This window comes from Eleginops maclovinus, chromosome 16 (assembly GCF_036324505.1).
Source record: "Eleginops maclovinus isolate JMC-PN-2008 ecotype Puerto Natales chromosome 16, JC_Emac_rtc_rv5, whole genome shotgun sequence".
Lineage (NCBI taxonomy): Eukaryota > Metazoa > Chordata > Actinopteri > Perciformes > Eleginopidae > Eleginops > Eleginops maclovinus.
In genome coordinates this window covers 6922726-6935128 of record NC_086364.1, presented here as the reverse complement: position 1 = coordinate 6935128, position 12403 = coordinate 6922726, and the positions used below count along the sequence as shown (strand labels likewise).

At 37.3% G+C, this 12403-nt stretch overlaps 1 protein-coding gene across 1 annotated transcript; it reads right to left on the bottom strand.

The window, feature by feature from the left end:
* Positions 1 to 45: 45 nt before the first annotated feature.
* Positions 46 to 11148, bottom strand: LOC134877812 (nuclear distribution protein nudE homolog 1-like). The gene is made up of 9 exons (XM_063903469.1): positions 10942 to 11148; positions 10109 to 10301; positions 9305 to 9458; positions 6685 to 6833; positions 6186 to 6322; positions 5466 to 5705; positions 3923 to 4008; positions 3263 to 3408; positions 46 to 2461 (listed from the first exon to the last, which is right to left on the bottom strand). Exons 2-9 carry the CDS (start codon positions 10192 to 10194, stop codon positions 2413 to 2415), a joined length of 1047 nt encoding a protein of 348 aa, XP_063759539.1. The 5' UTR covers positions 10195 to 10301; positions 10942 to 11148; the 3' UTR covers positions 46 to 2412.
* Between the last annotated feature and the right edge of the window lie 1255 nt (positions 11149 to 12403).

Here is a 12403-nt window from a genome sequence, read left to right as displayed (position 1 = left end):
CTTCTTTGGCTTTCTAGAAGGAACACAATTATGATTTCTAAAATATTTGTTTAACATTTCGAGTTTTATTGCTTTCTCAGAAACATAAGCAGCACTTAGGTTGACAGAGATCATGTGATTAACAGTCATCAGAATGAGGCCACGAAAAAAAAAATGTAGCAACACTTTACAATAACCATTATAAATAAAGAGCATTTGATAGTTAATAGGAATTAACAAGTTATTTTACTATGAACAAACAATACAATTAGAAATGTTTACCTATAAGTAACTCTATAATGTGTTATCAGCATGAATAGTTTGTTACTAGTGAAATACATTTATTTATTAAGTATTAATGACAATGTTAAATGACGGTTATTACAAAGTGTTCAGTCTGCCCTGAGCAGCTCATTGTTAGTCAATCCTAAAATCTTCATTACCGACTCTACAGTAAAAGTACAGTAAATGTAACACTTCACTTCAAACCTATTACATACCTTTTATTTTTAACATAAAACACGAGTAGCCTTCACTGAAGTATTCATACCTCCTGGCTAACAGGAGGCGCTTCCTATTTCACTCCTGAGACACAGAAGTAGCTCTGCAGAGGGTCAGCCCTCTCTGCTGCATCAAAGTGCACACACACAGTCACACACAGTCACTCACAGTCACTCACAGTCACTCACAGTCACTCACACACACAGCAAATAATTGGACAGAATAAACAAACAGTAACATAATATGTGTATGTATAATCCAAGTCTCATTATGGAGCTGTACACTCATGCATTTCGCTAATTTAATTATCCAACCATAACAGTTCTATATCAACGTTTTTGTGAAGTAGTGAGCATGAACTATATAAATGAGACTTGGATTATACTGCACGAGTTGATGTTTTGATATATAAACCTGGCCGCCATTTACTTCAGTTTATCAACTCTACAAATGTGTTTTATCCTTCAGTCACCGTAAAGCCATGCAAGTTTTATTCAAGAAATTAAAGGTGACTGGAGGTGAGTTATTAATATGCAAGGGGTCTTTTTGTGGGAGAAATATTAAGTCATTTCTGCGCTTATTCTAATTTCACAATTTTGTACTTTACTTGTAGTTTAGGATGCCTTTTATTATCTCCTTTTCAGGTTTTAGCTCTGAGTGTGCGCTGCATCATGAAGGGAAATATAAGTATCTGTATTGCAGACAGCAGACATTAGAAGACTCTGGTCAAAGCCAAACAAACTACTTGAACCTTGAAGACAAACTTGAAGCTCAGAACTTGTAAATAAACTCAGCTTCCATCACAGATACTAGCAGGTTAAGGGAGAGTTCAACAGGAGTTTTGTTATTCAGAGTCTACGTTAATATCTTAGACTAAAGCTGAATGAAGAATACAACCAGATCGAGTTAAAGGAAGATCAGAAGCTGGTAAACCTCTCACTCTTCATTTAATTATGTACACAATAAATACATTAAGGCAGCATTAAGATGCAGAATCAGTGATGGCCACTAGATGTTGGCAAGACCTGCATTTAAAACCTAACTTTCTCTGGACAAAACATAAATTCTATTAGTATTTTGAAGTATATTTCACCAAAAAGATTGGGAAATTTAAAGTTATAGTAATTAATTAATTAAGGTGTAACAACTGAGATTGCACACGTTATTGTTCGGGTGTTTTTGGGCCGTTATGTCAGAGTTGACTTGGTTTTAAATGTAGTACCTAGAGAACATCAAGTTTGCTATCTGACTAGAAAAATGAAGGCTGTACCTAATGGATTTTATTTGACATTCAAAGCTTTTAATGATGTTTTCTGCTGAGCTCAAAATGTCAAATCGAACTTTTGAAGTCATCTCCCTAAAATTAAAAAAACCTTAATTTGAATAAATGGAGCAAAGCAAAACATTGAGTTTAAGCTGCTCACCCAACAAGGGATGCATACATGTGGCTAAATGTAAATTACTATTAAAATCAATCTAGATGAATTGACAAAATGTAAATGGGGCCATTATCTCTGTGGCTGTCTTTGTACTTGGATATTCTTCCTTTCATGTGTCTGTGGGAAACCCTGTTATCGTTGGAGTACAGTTTAACATAAAGGCTTTTTCCTCCCTTCAAACAGCATCTTCCTCTCAACCCTGCCTCAGTTTGTGTCTTTTCATCGACCCTACAATCTGTTTCAAAAACACACGGTGCAAAAAAAGGAAGTAATGAGGTGACATGCAGCAAAAGTTCAGTAAAGTAGTTCAAGCTAAGTGCGAGTGCCGAGAAGAAGCCCGGCTGCTTATCAACCAGAGTCTGACGATGACAGACTTCCCAAAGTATCCAGAGTAAATGTTCCTTGGTTTACATCGGCTTCTCCCAGTGTCTGTACGACGTGCAACACAGTACCGTTAAATCCAGGTTCTGGACGGATGGAGGGGAGGGGCGTCTCACAGCAGCAGCTTGGGTCCAGCTCCGAAGTCTAACCTCTTCACCAGCCTTTAAAACACAACCACACCTTACAATGGGACTGAATACAAAACCCTGACAACCCTTAAACCACTCTATTTCTATTTCGAGATGTTTCTTTTATTACAATTGTTTATTTCTACACTTTGAATCTCTAATTATGTGCAATGCCTTGTTTTAATACCACAAAACAAACTCTGAACATATATTAGTGTTATATAGCACTGACAAGAGGCCTTTCTTCATCCTAGTATTTTGACTTTGTATTATATTCTTTTGATAACACTTAAGTAGACATTTGTATGCAGAACTTTTATTTGCACGCACATCTTAAACCACTGGTATTTTCTAAAAGAGACACTTACTGGGATGTAAGAAAAGGTTTAAAGCTGGTAAAGCTATGAAAAAAATTACGAGACCACTCCAAATCTTTCTTAAATCTTAACCTCTACATGTATGGCAGTGTCTGTTGAATTCCAACACAGAGAAGTGTTGTCAGTAGATTATAGAATAAAATAAAAACATATTTACTTTACTCAAACACATATCTAGGATTAGTAAAACCAGAGAGACTGATAATGCTGCAGCGGTCTCCTCATCTTTTTCCAGAGCTGTACTTTCAAAAACCATTTTCATTTCAAACCAAGACTAATGTGCAACATTTTGTCCCTTTTACAAACCTTTCCGGGTAAGAACACATTGTCTGAACACTCATAATACACACATTTGTTATTTTTTTTCTTGCACTATTTTATTTCTGTATTTATTTGTATACCTTATAGACTTAAGATTTACACGTGACAAAAAAACCTTTAAATCAGCGACTCTCACCCCTTGTTGTAGAGGCCGTTGGCAGGATGTCTCTCTGAGGAGTTGTTCTGGCTCGAAGTGGCCCCCGGACTCCCAGCGTGGCCCCTGCGGCTCGCTGTCTGCTCCTGGACGTATTCCCGACACGACGCCAGCTTGGACTCCAGGTTCTAGAGGCACAGAAAACAGGTTCAAGCTCTTTCATTATGGTGAGGTATTTAATGATAACATGTTGCTACTTTACAGATAGCTAAGAGGCTTCATTCATTATGTTGATATTGAAATTGTGACACTGATTTTCTTTGTGTTTTATTTTGTTTAAAGCCGCACTTTGAAATGATAGTTTTTTAAGTTTTGTTTTTGTCATAAATACTTTCACACAGAACGCCAATTTTACACTGCAAAGAAGCGAGAGAGTTGATATTTCAGAGCTAAAATTTAAATATGGCAATATAGATTCAAAGCTTCTTTGAAAAACCATTAAAAAAAATGTAAAAGGCTTTTTCATTACTGACACATGGGAGCCACGTTTATAACAGAGAAGGAAATGTTCTAATTTATTCAGGAAGAACAATCATTGGTTTGTGCTTGTTTGTATTTTGGGTATTTTAGCACCCTGCAGCGTCACATGCTGAGCAGTCAGCAGCTAATAAAAAATGTTGGGTCAAAAACCACAGGACTTACCCCGACTTTTCTCAGAAGCTCTCCGACGATGCTCAGAGCCGAGATCCTCGCAGACGTGGTGAGAGGAGTCGCTGAGAGGCTTTCTCCTGCACAGACAAATCGGATTGTTATGAAGAAATACAAGTGTACAGTATTATAAAGCAGAGTGAGTCTCACTGTGGAGAAGTTGAGAATGATTGGGATCTTTGCTGGATGACTTACCTCAACTATTAAGTGACTGTTTTAAATATTATAAATAGAAAAAGATGACAAAGTTCCTAGAAGAAGGTTATTTTAAAAGAGAAAGATCATCTAAAGATTGGTTATTGGATAATGATTGCAGAACCCCAAAAACCATTGTGACATCACAAAGTGGCCAAGATCTTTTCAGACAGGTTTTTATATGGATCAGGACAAAAAGAGAGAGAATCTTTCTTCCTGTAACTGTAACGAACCTCTTGACACAGAGGGGACACTTATTTATGTATAAAAGACATGAAAAAGTGGATTTTGCACAATAGGGGACTTTTAAGTTTCAGTGTGAAGTAGCTAAGTAATATGAATATTTATGCTGAATATTGTCAAGTTTAAAACTGGTTAATTGTTATTATATTGGCTTTAAAGACAAAACAAATCGGAAAGTCTGTAGATTTCAGTAACACCAACACACACATTCCACTTAAGTTTCTTGATAAGGCCCGACTATGATTAACAATAACGTTGTATTTCCATCTTCAATACACAAAGAAAAGCCTTTATCTTTGACTGAGGTTCAATTTTAGTGAGTGTAAACCAAACATCTGTAATTTTACCTTATCTTTAGATAATGTATTAGTTTTCATACAGTATATAATGTTTACAGTTAGTTTATACATTTTAGATACCGTCTACCACAGATGTATTTTACTTGAGTTTCTATTCTGTAATATGGTTGCTTTTTATTTTAACTTGCTTTTTTGTGATATTTTCCCTCTTTTTTGGAGCCTGAGATCCAGATTTTACAATGCAAACAACTGCTGCAATATCACAGATGTGTATGTGGTGATAAAGAAATTGAAGCAAAGTGTTTTAACCTCAAAGATAAATAGGCAGTAGGACTGTTTTCAGCTCCAAGTTGTGCCAAAGCCTTTACAATGAATGAGGTATTCATTTTGTCTTGCTTTTACTGAGTGGGTTTTCAGTTGTGTCTTATTGTATTTGTTTTTTATTCTCTTGCGTATATAAACTCTGTATTCATCACCTACTCCCCTTCTTGTATTCCACATGTGCGAATATGTCTGACTTGAATTGACTCATTTTCTTTTTGTCTTGTGTTGTTAAAGCTGCACTTTGAGCTACTTCCTGTGAATGATTATTATTAATGTCTGTGGACTAAGAGGCAAACTAAAAAACAAACCAGAAAATCCCTTTCTGCTGCCCCTCTTATCTAATATCTGGGGGCAGGACACATCTAGTAAGTAATTCCTTTTAAAGAGGGAACAAAAACAGGACTTGTGAACAGCCTCCCCAATGGAAATGAAACCCTTTGATGTGTTGCTAATCAGTCCAGAACACAGGAGCAGACCTCTGCTGACGGAGGGGGTGCTGAAGCTCTCTGCTGAGGCTGGAGGTCTGGACGGTGTGATGACCGAGAGGGGGGGCTGGGTGGAGGACGTGGTTTTGTCCTCGGCTCGTTTGTCTGGGGGGGTGAGGGGCGGGGTGAGTAGACCAGCCATGGTGGAGGGAGAGGAAGGATCTTTGATTGCACTGCTGAGGGACGGCTTCCTCTCCTGCTTCTGCTGCACCGCAAGCTCCTGCCTCAGGTCTGATACGCGCACACGCACACGCACACGCACACACACACAGTTACAGAAGTGAAACAGAGACTTGTGATTTTATTAGAAACTGAAAATCTAATTTAATTATCGGTATTCCCCAGCCCTATCTGGAAAACATCATACCTTATTGCATTTGAATCTGAATTTGACTCAGTAAAAACAACAGCTGTATTTATTTTTTAAATAAAAATCGACATGTGTTGCTGTAGTCGTTCTTATAAAAGTGCATATGTTGCAATATTTGTATTTATTATGACTGGTTTACCTAAACATTTGAAAAAAGATATAAAATCTGCTATAAAACTCAGAAATCTGGTCACCTCAAAATCATGAAACGCAGTTAATTTCATGATTTTTAAATCTTTATTTGATGAGATTTCTTTTTAGACACTGTGAACGTCTTCTCTTTTTAAGCCATATCAAACAGCTCTGGTTGTGAGTTTGTAAAACAAATTTAAACTCCGTACCTCTGGCCTCGTCCTTCAGCCTCTGGACGGACTCCAGGAGGTTCTCCTTCTCGTCCAGCTCGCTCTCCAGGAAGGCGTTCCTCTCTATGACATGGTTCATCCTCTGCTCAAAGTCCTCCAGCGACATGATGGTCGCCCTGAATCACACACAGCGTGGGAAGTTAGTGAAGCTCGGGTAAATAAAGCATAGAGTCTAGGGAGGAAGCCAAAAGCACTGATTGGTAGGGTAAGTTTCTGCAGATTTGGCCAAAGTAATTCAAGGTTTGTTCAACGTTTTAGTCAAGCCCTTTCAAAGTACCTTAACTAAATTACCAGACATTTCAATATCAACATTAATCAATGCGTCTTTCCACTTTGTCAGACAACATATAAATATGGCAATGGGTTTGTTACATTGCAAATAGAAAATATATAACCTAAGCTTAAATTCAAGCGAATCCCAAACCTTTACAACATAACAGGTATTTGTGTGGGGTCAAACAGCAAGTTGTGCGCTGACCTCTTGGTTCTCTCCAGGTCATCGTTGGCCTGCTCCAGCTCTCTGATGTATTTGTGGAGCTGGTCTCTGACGGCCGTGGTCTCAGCCAGATCCCCCTCCAGGGTGGATATCTGCCGGTAGGCCTCCGAGTGCTGACTCTCGTACTTCTCCTGGCAGTGTCCGGGGGAGACAGAATATTAAAGGAAGGGTTCAAGAGTTTTTATTATCAGATGCACAGTAGCTACAGTGTAGTTATGGCAATGAAAATCTTAGGTCCTGAGCTCCTCCAACAATGCAACATATTATAAATAGGAAATAAGACAAAATAAGAAAATACAAATAAAAAAATAGTGCAAATACACATTATAAAGGCCTCAAAGCATCAGTCCTAAAGGATCATTTATGAAAATATACAAAACAAATTCACAGGAGTTTGTCACATATCCATTGTATTTTTTTAGAACATGCCTTTTTTTGGTACACATTTATTATTTTGTAATATTTTCACCTCATTTTTTATATCTGTTATTGTATTGTACCTTGATTCTGAATAATCGTACGATTATTGAGTTATAGTACGCTGTTTAGCTAAACCAAAAACAACTTTGATGTTTTCAAACATGTCATAGAGATTGAGTATAATGTCAAAGCAAACATCTACCGGTCTAAAAACATACTTTGGTGAACAGACGTCTTGTGTTTTATAGAATATTAAACACTGTCAGCAGAAATCAAAACTTAATGAAGATTTGGATTCATATTTCCTAGTGTCCTTGTTTTTTTCTGGATATGTATGCACATATTTAAACGCATTAGTTTAAAAATTATGGGCTCCCAGGAGGCAGTGTGTGAGAACAGGTCAAGCTTCAGCATGCTCTCGCTAAATTCCATGAAGTCTCTGCATTCTGCACATACATGCAGACTAAGATAAATCCCTTCCACTGCTCTGAGAGAGACTGATAAGCTTCTCAACACAGTGCCATATTTCTTATTTACTTTGTACAGGAACGTGTGAGGGAGATGTTCACATTTTTAGAACTTACACCTGAAAAAAACTGAAATAACATTTCAAATCTGTCAATTCTTTCATCATTTAAACACTTTTTGTGGTAGAATCACTAAGATGCCTGTAAGGACTAAACAAATAAATAATGATATAGGAAATTAGATAGTTATATAATAAATTGTTACGTAAGAAATGTCTTTCTAAAACCTACTTAATTATGCATAAGATATATCCACCAATGTTTTCTTACGAAGGATTTTTCCTCACATTTTTGTGCAATTCTTCAGGTCACATGGGTTGTTTTCTCGTATTCTACATTTGTATAATATAGGATTTAAATAACAACAAAAGTCTAAAAATATTTTTCTTACCATTTACTTTCATTGTTTTACAAAGCATAATGGTCTGTTAAAACTAAATAAACACAAACACTTGATGTGTGCACACGGCCCTGCAGTATGACGGCCGTTTATGGTCGTTAACCTGCTAATTAGGATCAGCTGGCACATGCTTTCAGTGAGGACAATCCATCAGAAGGACAGGTCTGAACTCTTCAGCCATAGTATGTTCTCAAGAACAAATAGAAGACTTCAATTAGGAGTATATTGTTTGATGAGGTCTGAGGGTTTCCTCAAGAATTTGAAGTAAACACGAGGTGAGGATTTGATATAAGTGATAACTTTTTATCCAAACTCATTAAACTGTCATTCAATCCAGTGTTGCATAGCATATCTTTGAGCCCCTTCACACTTTCAGACTGATGTGCAAATGTTTATGTTATTTTACATATAGGGTTGATTTGGTCTGTTGGACGTTGTTTATCATGACAGAACCAGACAAGACAATAATATGACACAATAAAGAGGTGTTAATATTCATTTGTTTCAAAGCAACAGTTAAAACCCTGCATCTGACCAACATAATTGAAAGAAGTTTCAATTTTCCTACCAAATGTTGATTAAAAATGCCTAGATACACAATTGGGGGGTGCATAACATCATGCTACAATGGCTGGAGAAAGTGCAGCCAGCACATATGTTGCAATGACCTCACTTTCAGCCTGCTCCACCTTGCCCCGGGGACCCTGCACAGACTGACTGAAATGCAAAGAAATCACTCTCTGTATCTCTTGTTATACTATTTTATTAGAGAGCCACTGTCCCTGAACATTTGTCTTGTAATGATAGCAACAGGATAAACAAATGTTTTAAAAAGAGATAACGCCTTTATAACTGGGGTAGATTTTATCAGAAGTACTGCCATCCCCTCCAGACACAGACCGTGTAGAGTCATCAGCTGCCTCTTTCTGCTCTGAATAAATCCTCTGTGAAAATACGTGTGTGTGTTCAGACAAGAGCACCAGTCAAGCCCAGAGAGCAGAGGCAACAGGAGACATGAAACCTACCCTTTAATCAGCTGATAAATATGGAAATCCCCAGTCAAATCTTCTTAACAGTTTGTTGAATGATATTTGAATACCTTCCTGATACAGCAGCTTGTTGGTTGTTTGACAATGACTGTTATTACATATTCTGAGAGGGTTAAGCAGACTCTACCACCTCCAGTATGTCTTTGTCTTTACGTTTGGATGCAGGATATCGAACAGCATGTAATAACTGATTATTTCCTCGGTACCTTGTAGTTTTCCAGCTCCATGCGAAGGCGGTTGTTGGCAGAAAGCAGCTCACGGTTTCGAGCCTCACACTGTTTTAGCTCCGTCTCCAGCTCCCCCTCATAGTCCCGGCTCATCTGCTGGAACTCCTGCAGTTCCTCCTGGGATTCCTCCGCACTGCACAAACATACACAGCACATACACCTTAAATTTGAGCTATTATTCATGATATCATCCCTAATATTCACATTCATGTTTGAAGTAAACCAGTTAGACCAAGACTTGCTGGAAGAGGAAAGTTTCCCACATCATTCTAAACCCGACCTATTTGGATAAACAAAAATACCTGACTGTTTTCCCACCAAACCCCCCACAGGAAGTTCTGGGCATTATCTATTAAATACTAAAGTCTTAAAATCACAGAAACGTGTTTAATAGGAAAACACCTTGAGATTCATGACTGTTTGTCTTGCAGGATTGCCCGCTGACTCACATTTCTAGAAATTAAACTGGAGGGGAGCAAAAAGTAGATTATTTTTCCAGGATGTACTATGAAGCCCCAGAAGTTTTGAAAGATTATACACGTTTTATATTGTGCACACAAGTTATTATCTGGTTGGCACATGTAACTCATGTAATGTATAAAAGAGAAAAAATGCCATGTTGAAGGATTCTGGGGCATAAAAACATTATGAAATAAGACAGCATGCAACACAAACTAACCAAAACCTGCATTTTTATAACATTACAGAGCACTTTTAACATCTTTGCAGTTGATGATCTGAAGGAGGCAGGAGAGGTGGTGTCTGAGGTCTGTTTTTACACACCTCTGTTGGTGACTGGCAGCCTGCTCCTTCCAGTAACCCAGCTCTTCCTCCAGGGACTCAAACTCTGGAGGCTCCGGATCTCCCATCTCCAGCCCCGACCAGGTGGAGAAGTGAGTCTCCACTCAGCACACCAAACCGTTGAGGTCGGTTGAAAGTCCGTTTAGAAATCGGTCAATTGAAAGTTAACACAACACTGTTGAGAAATGAGAAATGATCTTAAGACATGACATTAAACTATTCACTATGATCTTCACATAAATTCGGCAAATTGATTGAACCGTTAATGCACAACGTTTCAAATTAAATCTTGGTTTCTACATTTCGGTAATCACAGTTATCCATGGTGAGGACGATGTTATAGTAGCCGAGATAACGGGAAAAAACAGCAAATAAGTTTCAACCAATAATAAATCATGTTGTTCTTCAGACTGCATGCATGCCGAATTGAAGAAAGACTTCATATCGATTGAGAATACTAATTTGTACTAGTAAAAGTTGATCAAATGTAACTCAAGCTACTGAAGTAAATTAGCTACACAATTTATACGGAATCTGGCCATAGTAAACGCAACTGAAAATCAGGAACCTAAACCAAGTGTTACCCTGAAGATAACGGGTAATCCATACCCTCATTATCAGTAACACCTGCTTCTATAAACATTGCATAAAATCAGCTAAAGCTATTAACAATATAGTATTAAACATGACAGCATAGTGATAAAAAGAATGTTCTTGGATTTTAAAGATGAATAAGTTAGCTAGTTCAGCTAACGTAGTTTTGTGTTAACCATTTAAATCCCAGCTGAGGCAAACATAACAAAGCTATAACTTACGCTTAACGGATCGGTTCTTTCGACGTTATGTTGACCAATGCCCTCTAATTCCTCTGAGTGTGATGGTATAACTACCGACCAAGGTTTGTCGTTTAATAAAAATGGCGAAACCGCTAAAGAAAACTATAAAAATGACTTTCTCCTAGTTGGAAACCACAAAATTGCTACTGCCTTGGGAAGACGACGAACAATACAAGTTACCATTGATATTGTCCGGACCCCTAAACCAATCACAAGTTAGATGACAGCTCGTTGCCTATTGCTATTTGTCATTAGGCTGTCACTCAAAGATTCTTGGGCGGGATCAGATCATTGTCCAATCAGAGAAGGGGTGTCTGCCGAATCTTCACGGTCTGGTCTAGACGTTTGTGATGGATTACCAGGGCCGGTGCTGCCTTCAAGTGCTGTCGGAAACATGATCAATGTATTTTTATATAACGTTATAAAATAGTGCATTTTGTGTGTTAGTTGGTTGTTGTGTTTCAACAGCTGGCAGTATTATTCACTTTTTTGTAGTACTTCACTAGCTTTTTTCCATTTTCGAATGGTTTCTATACTTCTGCTCCACTACATTAGAAAGAATAATATTTTAAATTAATCCAGTAGGAAAAAGCACTTTGAAATATCACTCAAGTACAAGTAGTTACATTTTAAAGTACTTCTTACCTTTCACAGAAGCAAAACATACTAAATATATTAACTTCTAATTAACTTCTAATTGATTTATGTTTTGTTATTAATTATCTGAATCTGCAAAGTAAAGCTATCGGATGGTAGAGTTAAAAGCATCGTTTTATTTTAAATAACTGCTTGAGGCCCTTAAGAGGTCAAATTAGTCTTTCTAATATTTTGAGTGGACCGACTTAGAACCACGTCTTGATTTATGGCCCGCTCTGTGTTCTATAACATAAACATCTACAGTGATGATGGCCCTTTTACCCTCTACTTATTTAAAACATATTTTAAGAACATTTCTGTTTTCCTCTGCTGTTAATTTACTGTTGACCAATGTTTTATATGTAGGTTGACTGATGAAAATGAAGTGTTTCATGGAGAGTCTATCCAAATGTGTGTCTTTTATTTTTAATTTGTACTGTAGATAATCAGCAACCACATTGTGGAAGTTCTGAATTGAAAATAAAAAAAGCTTGTTCCCTCCACTGTCCACCTGGTGTCAGTATTTACCACAGACTGTATATGAATATTTTTAGGGTGATTCCTGCTGTCAAATCATCCCTTCTACATCTTTAGAAGTATGGCTTTTGTATTACTCCCTTTTTCTATTCCTTAAGGATTATAGGTTTTGCATGGAGACATTTTGGTCAATATATATATTTGTCTTCTATTTTTCAAGCTGTCAAGAAAATATCCAAGTAGGCTCTTAATGTTTTTTGGCATAATTAAAGCTTGCGTGGGATGTATGTATATGGTTACTGCTTCAATAAATGATGGTAACATTAAT